Genomic DNA, 13,631 nt, shown 5'->3' on the forward strand with positions numbered 1-13,631 from the left:
TCTGTTTTTGTATTTTTTTTTTAAATTTGAATAAACTATGACTGCCATTAGGGAAACTCAATTCAAGTAAAAAACATGGGGTTCCTATAATGTAAAATATATTCTGAAAATGCATTTATGTTTCATTTACATTATTTCTGGGGTGGCGCTAGAGAGCCCCACCAGGCACGGTGGACACCTCATGAGCTCCGTGAGCCGGCTCACATAAATCTTGAATTACAGTTGCTCTCAGGCGGATTGTTCATTGCAGAAGGTGCCTGCAGGGATCTCTGGGTGCAGGGAGCCAAGTGGCTCTCATCGGCCTGTAGAGTGACGCCCCCAGGCACAGGTTGGGCCCATTCAGCGGGCTGCTGGAGTGGGCTGAGGCTAAATTTACAGCGGCTACCTGGCTCACAACTGCTGGCACCGGGGGAGTGGCGATCTCCTGGGCTGCCATGTTTTCCGGCTGAGGGTGGACGCTGACGGCCCGGAACTCAGCCAGGCTGCTCAGTGCTTGGAGGTATGATATGATATGATATGGCATTTATAATGCGCCTATACACAAAGTGCGGCCTGGGTGCTGCGGGGTGCCCATTGAGGAGGATCCAAGAGCCAGGGTGACCAGGACTAGAGGGGGTGGCAGCTGGATTGTGTGTCTGACACGCTTGGCGGGCGGCGAGGGGTCGGCCTCCAGGATTGCTGGACTCTGCTGGGCCGGCGGAGGGCTGCAGCCTGGTGGAGACAGGTCTCATGTTCATCAGGCTGGTGGAGCATGGGTCGGGTGGGTTTGAGACCCTTGAGTTGCTTGCCGGGTGGCGGCCAGCTGCGCAGCAAGGACCTGTTGGTGGCAGGTAGTGGCAGTTCAGAGCCCGCCAGCTGATAAATTGACCTGACAGTGAGTGGATTATCCGTGGCTGGAGCCTCCTTAATAGCTGGCCTTGGTGACTGCCCCTCCCCCTGGTGTGGCAGCCCCTCCTGGGCTATAGTGTGCAACTGGCAGGTCCCCAGATGCATAGCAGTGCCACGCTGCTGGTGGGTGGCGGGTTGCTGGCTGCCTACTCCTACATCCTGTGATTGGCAGAGCCTGGACCGGGGTCTCGTGATCACATACTTGCTCGCATTGGCAACCTGCTCCATCAGTGTGGCAGCCCACCTGGGCCACAAAAAATACAAGACCTACGTCGTCTGTGGCTGTTGGATGTTGTCAGCCTAGCGGGTGGTGCAGCCAGGACTCCCAGCTATCTTCTTCTTGTGGTCTTTGTCCAGTCGGGGCTTGAGGCTGTTCGGCCTGATTCTGCGCCTTGCACGTGGTGGTCGTGGTGCAGAGCTTTTGGAAACTGTGGGGTGTCCATCTGGGGCTGCAGCTGTCCACCTCCCTCTGCTTGCCTCATAATCCCCCGGCTTTGCTCCCCTTCTCCATGTGGTGCTTGTGGTGTCTGATGCCCATGTTCCCCGAGCCCCACAATGGTGAAGATATGATATGATATGGCATTTATAACGCGCCTATACACAAGTGTTTCAAGGCACGAGACCAGCAAACTCTAGAAGAAACGTACATTTGAGGAGGTTCATCCTCCAGGACGCCCCGTGCCTTATCCCAGCAAAGGGATCCGGGGCCAATGGAGGCTGTTCCTGAGTTAGCGGCCAAGGAGCCGGAAGTGGACATCAGACCGATGCTCTTGGATCTCAAGGCTGGTATTGGAGGGCTGCACTCCAAGTTGGACTCGCTCTCATCAAAGGTGGATATGCTACAACACCGACTGGACAAGCATGGTGATCGACTGGATGAGGTAGTTCAGAGTGTCTGGGATCCAGGACAGCTCTGTGATGCTCCCAGCCAAGGAATCTGCACTAGAGGTGCAGTTTAAGTCGGTCGCCGCCAAGAACGAAGAACTGGAGGGTCGGGAGGCAGGAATAACATCCGGACATGACTGACATGGGTCTGCCTGCGTCGCTGTACACTGGTCACTGTTTGGCAGAGGTGGTTGTTATCCATTAGCCTGGACCGCCCTGGGGTTCAGCCTGCGCCTCTTGTCTATCCTGTGGTGGTTTGGGCCAGCTCATAGTAGCCTGGGCACTAACGCCTTGAGTGCAGCACTAGTTCAATGTTAGCTGGTTGGGATGGAAGGGGTGGTGCATTTCGGGTGGATTGGGGTTGCTCCGGGGCGTGGGGGAGTGCTGGTGGGGTGTTGTTTTTGAACTCTGAGTTTTCTCATACAGTGATTCACTGGCATAATGTTTTTGGCATTTTTCTGAAATGTCTGGCTGTGGGGCGATGTCTACAGATTCCAATACCTAGGGTGGGTGGCCTTTAAGGTAGCCACATGGGACATTAGGGGGCAGGGGGAATCAGCCCTCTAAGGTCAGGACGATAGTTCAGTATCTGCATAGATACAAGGTGGATGTGAGGTTCATCCAGAAGACTCATCTTACTGCTTCCTCTCACTTGGGTCGCCATAGGGATTATTCCTTGTTCTCATTTTATGAGAGGGGTGTGGCGATTCTGATCAATAAGGCTGTGAAATTCCAGCTAATCTCTGTGGCGAGGGATGATGAGGGGAGGGCCTGCGGAGTCCTGGTTAACACCCATGGGCCTAACGATAATTACATGTAACCTGCCCCACACAATGGTAATATCTTGACACCCAGCTAGCTGCACCATCACCGAATCAAAGGAATTGGCACTATCCGTGTTAGGCCCATGGTTGTTAACCAGCGACACACTCTCACCCCCTCCAGGACCCCGCAGACCAACAAGGCCCTCCCTCGTCATCCCTCGCCACCGAGATTTGCCAGAATTTCATGGTTACATGGAATTATAACGAATGAAATAATAACGAATTCCAAAAGAACGAATTCATTTTTTCGTTTTTTTTTGGGGGTGAGGGGGTTCCCCACCGAAACCCACACCTTTTTAAAAATAATACTTTTCCCCACCGTCAAAACCACTATTCCTCTCACATCCCCATTTTTCAAAATTATTTATTTTGGAATTAGTTGTTTTGGATTCGATATAATCACTGCATACCTGTGGGGCAGGGACCTGAATACGGTGCTGCATCGGGATGGTGTAAAATCTGGGATTAACAAGGGTCGCCAATCCAAGTCGAGTAGGAAAATAATGGCTATTTGTGCTACCTATAATCTCGTGGAAGTATGGAGGATGCAGCACTGGGATGTCCGTGATTATACGTTTCATTCCAGGGTACATGGCTCTAGTTGAATGCTCTACTACCGGTTGGTGTCCCGTGGTGGTAGGGTTTCTCTGGGTGATAGATCCTTCCCCTGACTCTCTCTGGCCACTCGCCGGTCGTTTTAGAGTGCCTGATTGCTGAGGGACGTGGGGTTGGGGGCACCTACCACTTTAAGCCTGATGCACTGACGGATACAGTTTTCCACCAGGAACTTCATGATGAGATTGGGCCTCATTACGACTTTGGAGGTAGCCATGGCGCTATTGGTGCCATGGCTGCCTCCAAAATCGGGTCCGGGTTCCCTGAATGGGGAATTACCGGGCCATTCCGAGTTTGGAGGCCCGGACCTTACCCATTCCCATTTGAGCCCCTATAGGGCTCAATGGGAATGGGTGCGGGAGCTAACAACAGAACGATTACGACCGGCCCGTTGTTAGCTCCCTGGTCCCCTCGCGGGACCCGCTCTGGACGTCTGGTAAAACCAGACGTCCACATCGGGTCCTGCGAGGGAACCTTGTAATATTGCGGAATGGGTTTAACGGCGCCGCCACCATTAGCGGCGCCCGTTAACCCATTCCGCAATAGTTGTAATGAGGCCCATTGTGTCATATTTTACACACAACGACAGCTCCGTCTCATCGCAGGGGGTGCTCCGGGACTGCTTTAAATGTTATATTGGGTGTGTTTGCATGGCCAAAGAAAATGGGATTCCCCGATTCATAAGGGGAGAACTAGCAGCTAGCGAGGTGTGTTTGAAGGGCCTGGATGGAGAATATGAGTCTCTGGCAGATCCCAAAATGTTGTCTGTGTTGCAGCAGGAACTGGATGGGTTCCAGGCGAATGCTGCCAGGAAACAAAAAATCCTTGGTCAGGGACTACTCCGGATGGCAATATGGCAAAGAGCAAAAGCCTGCACCCTCCTAGCCTGGTTGCTGGCAGCGGACAGGAGACCTTTGCATATTGAGTTAATCCGGTTTCCCCAGAGGACTCCTCTCTGTGTAGAAATATGTATTGCAGCGACATTCTGGGAGTGTTATAGTGACCTTTACGCCGCCTGTTATACACAGGGCATGGAGAGTTGGCAGCATTATTTGGATGACATTGAACTGTATTGGGTGGACTTCCCACTATGGGAGGCTCTGAACCGTGAGGTATCAGTAGAGGAGATTTTGGCGGCTATGAAAGAGCTCCCGGTTCTAAGTCCCCTGGTCCTGACGGACTCTCTGGGGAGTTCTACAAGGTTTATTTATTTATTTATTTATAGTTTGCTTGTTAGGCACTTATACAATAAGATATACTGTTTCAAAGCACCCACAGTGCAGGGAGGGAGGGAGTGAGGGAAAAACATAACAACATTACAACACAATATTTAAGAGCAGAGGGGGAAGAAGGAGGAGGACCCGATTCAGCAACTATGAGATTAGCAGAGGAGGAAAGTAGGGAAGGAGGAGGAAAAGAGGAAAGTCTTAAGGAGCTTCTGGAATTTCCGAAGATCCTGCTCAAGGAGCAGGGAGAGGCTGTTCCAATGGAGGGAACCCGCAGAGGAAAGTGAGCGACCCCCTGCCCTCTGCTTAGCAAAACGCTTTACACACAGAGAGTTGGTGCGAGAGGAGCAAAGTGGTTTAGAGGGAGAGTATTTAGTGAGATAAAGTTGAAGATAGTGTCGTCCCCGGGCACAGAATCCCTTGAGGATGATGCAGAGGGATTTAAATTGAATCCATCATGCTCATATGCTGTTGTGGGTGTACGCTGAGTCCCTCATGCTGGGGCCTCTACCTCCTTCGCTACGTGAGTCCAATATTATTTAATTGCATCAAAAGGGGAAGCCGCCCGAGGAGTGTGCCTCCTACTAGCCAATATCCTTAATTAATGTGAATAATAAGATCTTTGCTAAGGTGCTGGCCAACCCACTCCTTCCTATGATGCCTGGGTTGGTACTGGCAGACCAGTCAGGGGTTTATACCCGCCAGAAACACGTCATAAGGCCTATGCCATCTTTTGGGTCTATTAGCTGCACTGGCACCGGAGTCACAGGAGGTTGCAGTGCTATTGGGTGCCAAAAATACATTTGACTCTGGCGAAAGGCCTTATTTGTTCGCCGTCTTGCAGAAACTCGGCTTGGGGGCTTGTTTTGCTTCCCTTGTGTCACTTCTGTATGCCGGCCCGACTGCAAGGATAGTGGTGGGGCGCGATCGGTCTAAGACCATCCATATGGGACGCAGGAGGAGGCAGGGTTGTTCATTGTCGCTGTCCTTTTTGCTCTTGCAATGAAGCCCTTGGTGGTCACCCTGCAGCAGAGGCACATGCAGATGGGTGTATAGTTGGGTCCACACAGACTGATTATTTCTTCATATGCTGATGATGTGACTTTATTTATTAAAGACCCCACTCATAATTTGTCCCCTGTGATGCTCCAGGTAGTCACGTTTGGGGAGTTTTGACGGCTGCAGGTTAATCAGAGCAAATCAGTGGTTTTCACACTCACTGATGGGACATTGGCATTTGAAGATGGTTTTGGGTTCAAATGGGAGTCAGCAGGGATTCAGCATTTGGGGGTGGAGATCTTACGGGACCAGTCCAACCTGTTCTGAGATAATTATGGAAGAGCTATGGGATCTCTCCAGGACTTAGTGGAGAGATGATGCGCTCTTCATTTTACTTGTTGAGCCACATCTTTATTGTCAAAATGATTATCCTGCCAAAATTCCTCCATCTATTCCTTAACATTCCCTTGCTTCTTTCCTCTGGCTTTCTCCATTCACGGGGAATCATCCTAGACTTAATCTGGGCTGGGAAACAGGCCAGGGTAGCCTGTGCTATGCCCTGCCGGACTTGGAGCACTACTATTGGGCGGCACAGACACATTACCTGGCGCATTGGTATTCCAACCACTTCATCTGGCCTCATGTCCAGATGGAAAGGGCGCTGGTCGCCCCTAACATCCTGCGCTCAGTGATCCTTGGGGCTTCTGAGGTGGCTACCGGATCACTGCACATAGTGAAAGTTACCTGTGCGGTATGGTAGAAGGTGGCAGTCAAGCTGCGCATCGACACTTTATATTCACTACTGTTTCCATTAAATATGTTGTCGGCATGGCGATCACATCGGAGTGGGCATATTTACAGTTGGTGGAAAAACTGCATATTACAACTGTTAGTGATGTTTTTGTGGATGGTACGTTTCTCTTGCTTAAACAGGCAAAGGATAGGGGTAGGTCCAACTTGCTGGACATCTTGTACTTTCGGGTGCAGAATGTCTTTAAGGCTGCGCTCCCTTCGTTTTCATCAACAGCCCCCTACGTGAGCAATACTGCATGGGCTGATACAGTCGCAGGGGGAGGAGCGTCTGGTCTCATGACTATACAACAGCTTGATGGTCGACATCCCCTGAAGGGGACAAGCCTAAATTGTGGTTGGAGAAAGATCTTGGCAAGGAGATCACAAGTGACGACTGGCAATATGTGTTGAGACAAACCTAAAAGGTATCCTTGAATTCCAAATTTAATTTGATCCATTGTAACTTCTTACACCAGGTTTATCATACCCTGGCAAAACTTCACAGACACTTCCCATCCACCCTGAACTTGTGTGCCAGGAGCGAATTCAGGCATGGGAGTGTCTGCATATCTCACGGTATTGGAGGGACGTGCTGGCCAGGATCTCACGTATTATTCGAGAACAGCCTGATCACGATGTACAAGGAACTTACCATGAGCAGTCCAACGCCTGTCGGGCAGTTTGCTCAGGTTAAAATATGCTGGTTCATTGTTTTCGTATTAAAAAGAGAAAATGGAATGTAAATATTTTCTAATGATCACACACATTTTTTTGCATTGTTTCCTAATTGAGCCAATTCACCTCAAAGTTTGGCATTTTTGGCATGACAGTTCTTGACTTTATTTTCACAGTTCCCAAGACACGGGGGAATGGCTACCTTCCCCTGGCCTTTCTTAGCTTTCTCTAGTCGATGTGGGTCCCAGATCCATATCTCAGTTCATTTAGTGATTTGCTTTGGCAGACCTGGTTCACTACCTACCCGGTGCTGCCACGAAGAGAATGACTACTGGTGCTCTCCTTCTCAACTTGTGGATCCCAGACCCTATTTTCATCTCTATATTTTATTCCTCGTAGACCTGGTTTACTCTCCTGCCAACTACTACTGTGTAGAGTATTCCTCTGTGTCATATATAGGTTTGAGACCATTGGTTTGAGGTTTCTCTTGTCTCCTCTTCCTACCTCGACAGACCATGTACATTCTGGGTCTCTGTTGTTCCTCATTGGGCGATCTCAGGCACTTCTGATGTCCTCATTAGCTTCTCATGCTTTCCTGCTGTTTCCACAGCACCTCCGGCGGCTTTGTAGCATTTCAGTCTGGACAGGCTGCGCGTCTCTCCACGACCACATCATTCGGCTGCTTGCAGCATCAGAACCCCCATTTCCCTAGCAATCCAGTCGGCCTGTGCACGACGGACCAGGTAGGGATGCCTCAGTTCCCCTTCTTACGTCCCGGGCAGCAACCTCTCCTTCCTGCTTCCCAGACAAAAACCTCTTCTTCTCTCCACTCTGGATGTCCTCCCAGCTTGCGGTTCCTTCTGGGAGGCTATGACGACAAAGTAAGTTCTTTCTCAGTCTTTGTTTTGAATGGTCGATGGCGTCTTGAACACTCATTAAGTTCCAATAGAGATTCTTTATGGCTCTGCACCTCCTCCTTGTCTCAGTACCTCTTACTGAAGTCATAGTCAAGTCATCCCTATTCTTCCTTGTCTCAGTGACTGATGTCTCATGAACCTTGCAGATAGGAGGTGTGTAGCATTGGGCAAGGGGGTGAAAAGGAGTTGGGCGGAGGTCTGGAATACCAAGTTCTACTGAAATGTCCTTGCTGATTCCCAGAGGTAGATGTTCTCCCCATGAGATCCTCCTGCTTGGTACCACCCCTATCGGGCACCAGCCTCACCTCCCTGGCCTCATGGGAAGGGGATCCCCCTCGGGGAGAAGTGACGACATCTCAGGATTCGTCACACTATACAAAACCAGAAAATTGTCTGTTATGGGTCCTTTAATGTAATGATTAAGTAGAACCTTACACAAGGAATCAGAGTGCACTGTGAACCTAGAGGAGCTCAGCAATAATATGTAATGACTGCTGAGCTACGGGATACATTTCAGGTTCCGCTGCTCTGTTTGGAGGCAGGCCCAAGATTGATTTTCACATTGGAGCCGGCAGGCGATTACCAAGGAATGTGAAGTTACCACCACCAATTACCATTGGATTCAATTGGCGCATAGCTTTTTTCCTGCAATATACTTTTTGATCTTTATTACTTTTACAGTTATATTCTGTAGTATAAGATATTAATAGATGTGTTTACCTGTGAAAGAGCTCCTTTTCCAAATCACTCAGATGTGTATTTTGTCGGAAGCCGGCCACCAAGTCGATGAAAGCCTCACACGGCACATTTTCAGGCTTCATGCAGTAGAAAAACTCTCCATCCCGCTGGTCGAGGTACTCACACACATGTTCTGTTGTATTGATGTGAAAACCACACTCTATGTGAACATACTCTGTCAGATTTTTAAATCTTCCAGTGAATTGTATGTATTGATAGTTTTCATTCCTTGCTCTCCACAGGGCTGAAGCTCCCTCGCTAGAATGAAACAACATCAAGGATACTTTAACACTTCCCTCCCAAAAAAGAGTAAAATTGACATTGTAAGTTCCATTGTTGAAATCCTCAATTCTTCCCGAAGCCCCTGCTCTGAGTTCGGGTGAGTAGATTCTGGCCCTCAGGAAGTCGCCTCCATGTTTCTTTCGATTGCCCAGATGATCGAACATGTCGAGTCGAACGATGATTTGATCCCCCATGCAGTACTCATTCTTTGGGTCTGTAATGGTGGCCAGGCAATTTCCAGGGCTCGTTGTGTGGTTGAAATGATTGAAAGTGACTTTGGTCACTTGCGCGTCTATTCGGTTGAACATCTCAAGTACTTCGAGCTCAGTCTCACTCATGCTGGGTCTGGAAGTAGAAGCTGCATGAAAATCCCTAAAATAGGAGATCTCAAAAGATTGAATTTAAATAGTGAATACTTGTGTTATTGCTCATTCTGATAAAATAACATGTAACTTTGCTCTGTTTGGTTTTAACTTGGTGAATAGCACAAAATGCACCTTTGAAGCAGCCGCAAATCAATGGCAACGAGACAAAGCATGACAAATAGATACAGTAGTTGGATCAATACCTATAACAACTCATGGTAATAGTTTCACATTTTAATACATTCCTCATACTTCTCATTGCTTTAATAATAAGAGTTAATAGTACCCAACGCAATGGTGCTCAATGGTGCTCAATATATCAAGCTCAGATGAATGAATGGCTGTGTTGGACCATCAGGGACTGCTGTATGTACAACAGGCTTGACACAGGTGCCTAGGGGGGTCAAATACTTATCACACTGAGCTATGATTTACAAACATAGATGTATATTGGTTGTTCTGTTGCTGGGACTTGAACAGCACTGTGGTACTCATCTGCATGAATCAAAATAAGAAAAAGGGTGGGTCAAAATTCCAAATCAAGGAGTTCTCATTTTTACCCGCACTTCTGGTTCTTTTTTTATGTCTGAAACATGGGTACATGTTGTCTTAGATCATTAGGGGACGAATGCTTCCCTCCTATCCTGAATCTGGACTAGCAATGGTATTACATCATAAAGATTTGATGTGGTTTCATCAAACACATTTACTTTAACTACATTTTATTTCGACTACCGTTGGTTGAAAAGCAATTTTTTTGATGGAGGGTCTACCCCCTTCCTTCCCTAGCACCAACGATACCCTACACACTGCCACCACAGACAAACATAAACATACACATACATATTGTGATGAATCTGGAGACTCTAGATCTTCTTCCCTCCTTTAAGGCTTGGGAGGTTAGCACGCTCAGAAAAACCCTGACTAGGGGGTTGGGAAAGTGCAACCTCACTGGGAGTGAATCCCCTTCAGGGCACAAGGCCTCCCATTCCCATGGGGAACGCTCTATACCTAAAGTATTATCTGCCTACCTGGGAGTAAGAAAGACTGACATGACATCCATGTCTTGGACTCAAGGTAAAACTGACATTACCTCTGTGTGTTTGGCTCAAGGTAGTGCTGAACTACCTATAGGCTTGACTGACGCTGGTGAACAGTCTGCCTCTTTTCCATCAAGGAGTGAGAATAAAGGGCTATCAGTCCTTCAATAGAGGAGGAAAAACCCTTTGCCAAAGTGAGCCTCTGGCGTGAGCACGTCGGTGTGAGGCAATGCGCGCAGAACAGTGGAGCTGCTGTAAAGCGGGAGAAAGAGGGAAAAGTCATCCACCCAGTAGAGTAGAGCGTGGGGCCTGAGAGCCAGAGGTCATGAAAAGAGGACCGTACCTTGAGGCGTGACCACGTACATTACGTGGTGGGCCCAGAGTTTTTAAACAGCCGCCAGATCTGGAAACGAAGGGAGGACGGGGTCAGAGAAAGCTGAGACAAGGGGGACGCAATAACTGCAAGCCTCCAGCACTGAAGGGCGGCAATCCATCGGGAATGCTAATGCCACTGGGAAAACAGACCCTCACTGGAGCAAACCCTGCAACACAACAGGAGCGTGGGTAGCCTAGATCGGAGGGAGGAGAGGCAAGGAAATAACGAGTGGGTTAGAGGGAATGACTACCCTAACCCTGACTTGAGCTGTTTTGTTGGAACTGTGGGGAAACCTTTGAGGAACCTTTAGAGACTGCCAATAACTGTTTCTTTAAGTGAACCTGGTATTAACTAATAACTATTTGATCAAGACCCAGGAGGGATTCCTGGGACGCCCAAAAGAGTTTGTGTTGAAAACCCCAGGTACAGGGCACTCCACCTAGTTTTCTTTTACAATTTTCTAAGTGGTAGGACCAGTTTAGTGAACAGGTTTGGACCAAGGACTAATTTATTTTGAACTTTCAACAAGCTTCTTAGTTCATCGTTTTTAGGAAGGTACCTCCTTTTTAGAATAGTAGCAGTGAGGCATTTTCTTTTTATTTAAATAAAGTTATGTGTAAACTATGTCTTCTAATTGAGCCCTTCTTCTGGGTTGCCTCATACAGTGTCAGAAGTGAGGTCGGTACCACCTGACAAAGGATTGGGACCCATGTTAGCTGGACACTTACGCTCGAACACCAAAATGCCTAGTCAGGTCACCCCACAATCCATAGGGTATGACCTGTTCAGCACAGACAAGGTCCATGTACAGCCTAGGGAAAGACACTTGATACCAAGTGGTGTAGCATTTCCCATCCACCAGGCATTTGTATTTGACTGGCAACCAAATCTGTACCATCCTTGCAACACTCCCTAGATGTTGCAGCAGTGGTGGTGGATCCTGACTAAAGAGGGGAGATCCAGGTTATTCTACATAACCATGGATCTGACCTCTATGTAGGTAAAGTTGGTGATGCAGTGGAACAAGTGATATTGGAGGAGGCCTTGAATACTGGCCCCCAACAGGCTGAGGAGTTACCAGATACCCTTTGAGGTGCCCTAAGATTTGGAGAGGCTGACACTTCCCTCCCTACAGCCACTAGAATAGAGTGAGAAGATCCTCTGCCCTTACCAGACATGTCTTTTTCCCAAAAAAATACCCTGTTCGTTCTCACAGAAGCCTTTAGGTGAGTCATTTTGGAAAATCAGGGTCATAGTCAGGTAGGACCTTTCTTTTTCATTAAAAAAGACTTGTTTATTTATTTATTCGAATTTGTAGAGCACACATCTGCCCTTGGGCATCGTGGTGCTTGTTACAGACAGATTTCTTAGTTACAGAAAGATGCAGCAAGACATGATACAGTACACATATGAGGGGATAATGTGGCATTGTGGCGCTTGTTACAGACAGATTTCCTAGTTACAGAGAGATGCAGCATGACATGATATAGTACACACATGGGAGGATAGTGTGGCATTGCGGTGCTTGTCATAGAACAGAATTCATAGCTGCAGAAGAAAGCAGGGAAAAACAAAGTGTGTGAGTTGCAGGCCTAGAGAGCGCAGGCAATCAAGGATATAGGCGAAGATGAAGGTTATGAGTTTTTTCGAAAAGCCAAAAGTGAGTTTTCTGATCTGATGTCGGTGGGTAGTGCATTCCATAATCTCGCAGCTTTGGATCTGTTGATGCGTGGGGTGTGGAGTTGATTGGTGTATTGAGTTCCGATAGGCGGAGTGGATGTGACTATCTTCATAGTCTCTGATAGATAGGAAGGCGCTGAGAAGGTGAACCATTTGTAGGCAAGGGTGAGGATCTTGAATGTGATGCGCTCTTTGACTGGGAGCCAGTGTGCTGACTGTCTGGCCTGGGAGATATGTTGCATTTTGGGGGTGCTTAGGTCTGCGCGAAGCGCATAATTCTGTGTGACTTGGAGTCGGTGGAGTTTTTTTTCAGTTGTACCAGATAGTAGGACATTACAGTAATCTAATTTGGCGCCAATGGTGGCTCTGGATATTGATAGGTGGTTAGGTTTAGATAAGTAGGGTTTTATGGCATTTATTAGCTTGGTGGTGTGAGCTGAGGCAGAGGAGATGGCGCTAACCTGTCTAGTCATGGATAGTGTGGAATCTATGTATACCCCTAGAGTCTTAACGGATGTGGCGACACGGATAGAAGTGTTGTCAATTGTGAAGTTAGCATAATGCTTGTCGAGTTTGGCTAGTGTGTTTTTTAATCCTAGGATGATGATCTCCGTCTTCTCCCCATTGAGGCACAGGCCATTGATAGCCATCCAAGCCTGGATGGTGGAGCATATAAGGTGGAGTGCTTCGGAATGTTTGTTATAGATACCGGTGAGTGGGAGAAGTACCTGCGTATCATCAGCGTAGTTGGTGTACGCGATACCCAGTGCGTCAAGCTTGTCAAAGAGTGGCTTTGTAAACAACTTGTACAGTGTTAGTGCAATGCAAGAGCAGGTTCAAGGAGATACCAAACGGCATGGTCTTGCCAGAACCCAGCTAGTAATTCCCTGAAGTCATTGGCGATTGAACAGTCTTGGAGTTAGCCCATTTATATATGTATGTATGTATTTATTTATTTATTTAAAACCGTATAAAGCGCAACTACGCCCCGAAAAAATGTAGGCGCTGCTATTGGCAGTATGGAGAAGAAACTCATCAACAAGAATGTACGCTGAGTGATTAAAACAAAAAGGACTTATGTGACCTTCGGAAGGGATCGTACTCTTCTATCACTCTTAGAGCCAGAGGGAGAAGATTGCACAGTGTAGGGGCCATGACCGAGAAGGAACGGTCTCCAAAACGCGCATGCTGATATCTAGGCACCTGATCAGATGAACGCAGCTGCCTAGTTGGGTGATAATGCTCTATCTTATCTTTCAAATATTCCGGTCCTACATTGTACAGAGCTCGGTGAGTGACACAAAGTATCTTAAACTTTATTTGTTCCGC

General features: G+C 47.9%; 1 protein-coding gene across 1 annotated transcript in view; it reads right to left on the reverse strand.

The window, feature by feature from the left end:
- Window positions 1–9,219, reverse strand: part of LOC138487303 (NXPE family member 1-like) — a 143,134-nt gene extending 133,915 nt beyond the window's left edge. Inside the window, exon 1 of the mRNA XM_069613912.1 lies at window positions 8,542–9,219. Within this exon, the coding sequence (XP_069470013.1) occupies window positions 8,542–9,179 (638 nt within the window). The 5' untranslated portion in view covers window positions 9,180–9,219. The remainder of the gene's footprint in view (window positions 1–8,541) is intronic.
- Window positions 9,220–13,631: the final 4,412 nt, after the last annotated feature.

Source organism: Ambystoma mexicanum, chromosome 9 (genome assembly GCF_040938575.1).
Source record: "Ambystoma mexicanum isolate Mex_15411 chromosome 9, UKY_AmexF1_1, whole genome shotgun sequence".
NCBI classification, from domain to species: domain Eukaryota; kingdom Metazoa; phylum Chordata; class Amphibia; order Caudata; family Ambystomatidae; genus Ambystoma; species Ambystoma mexicanum.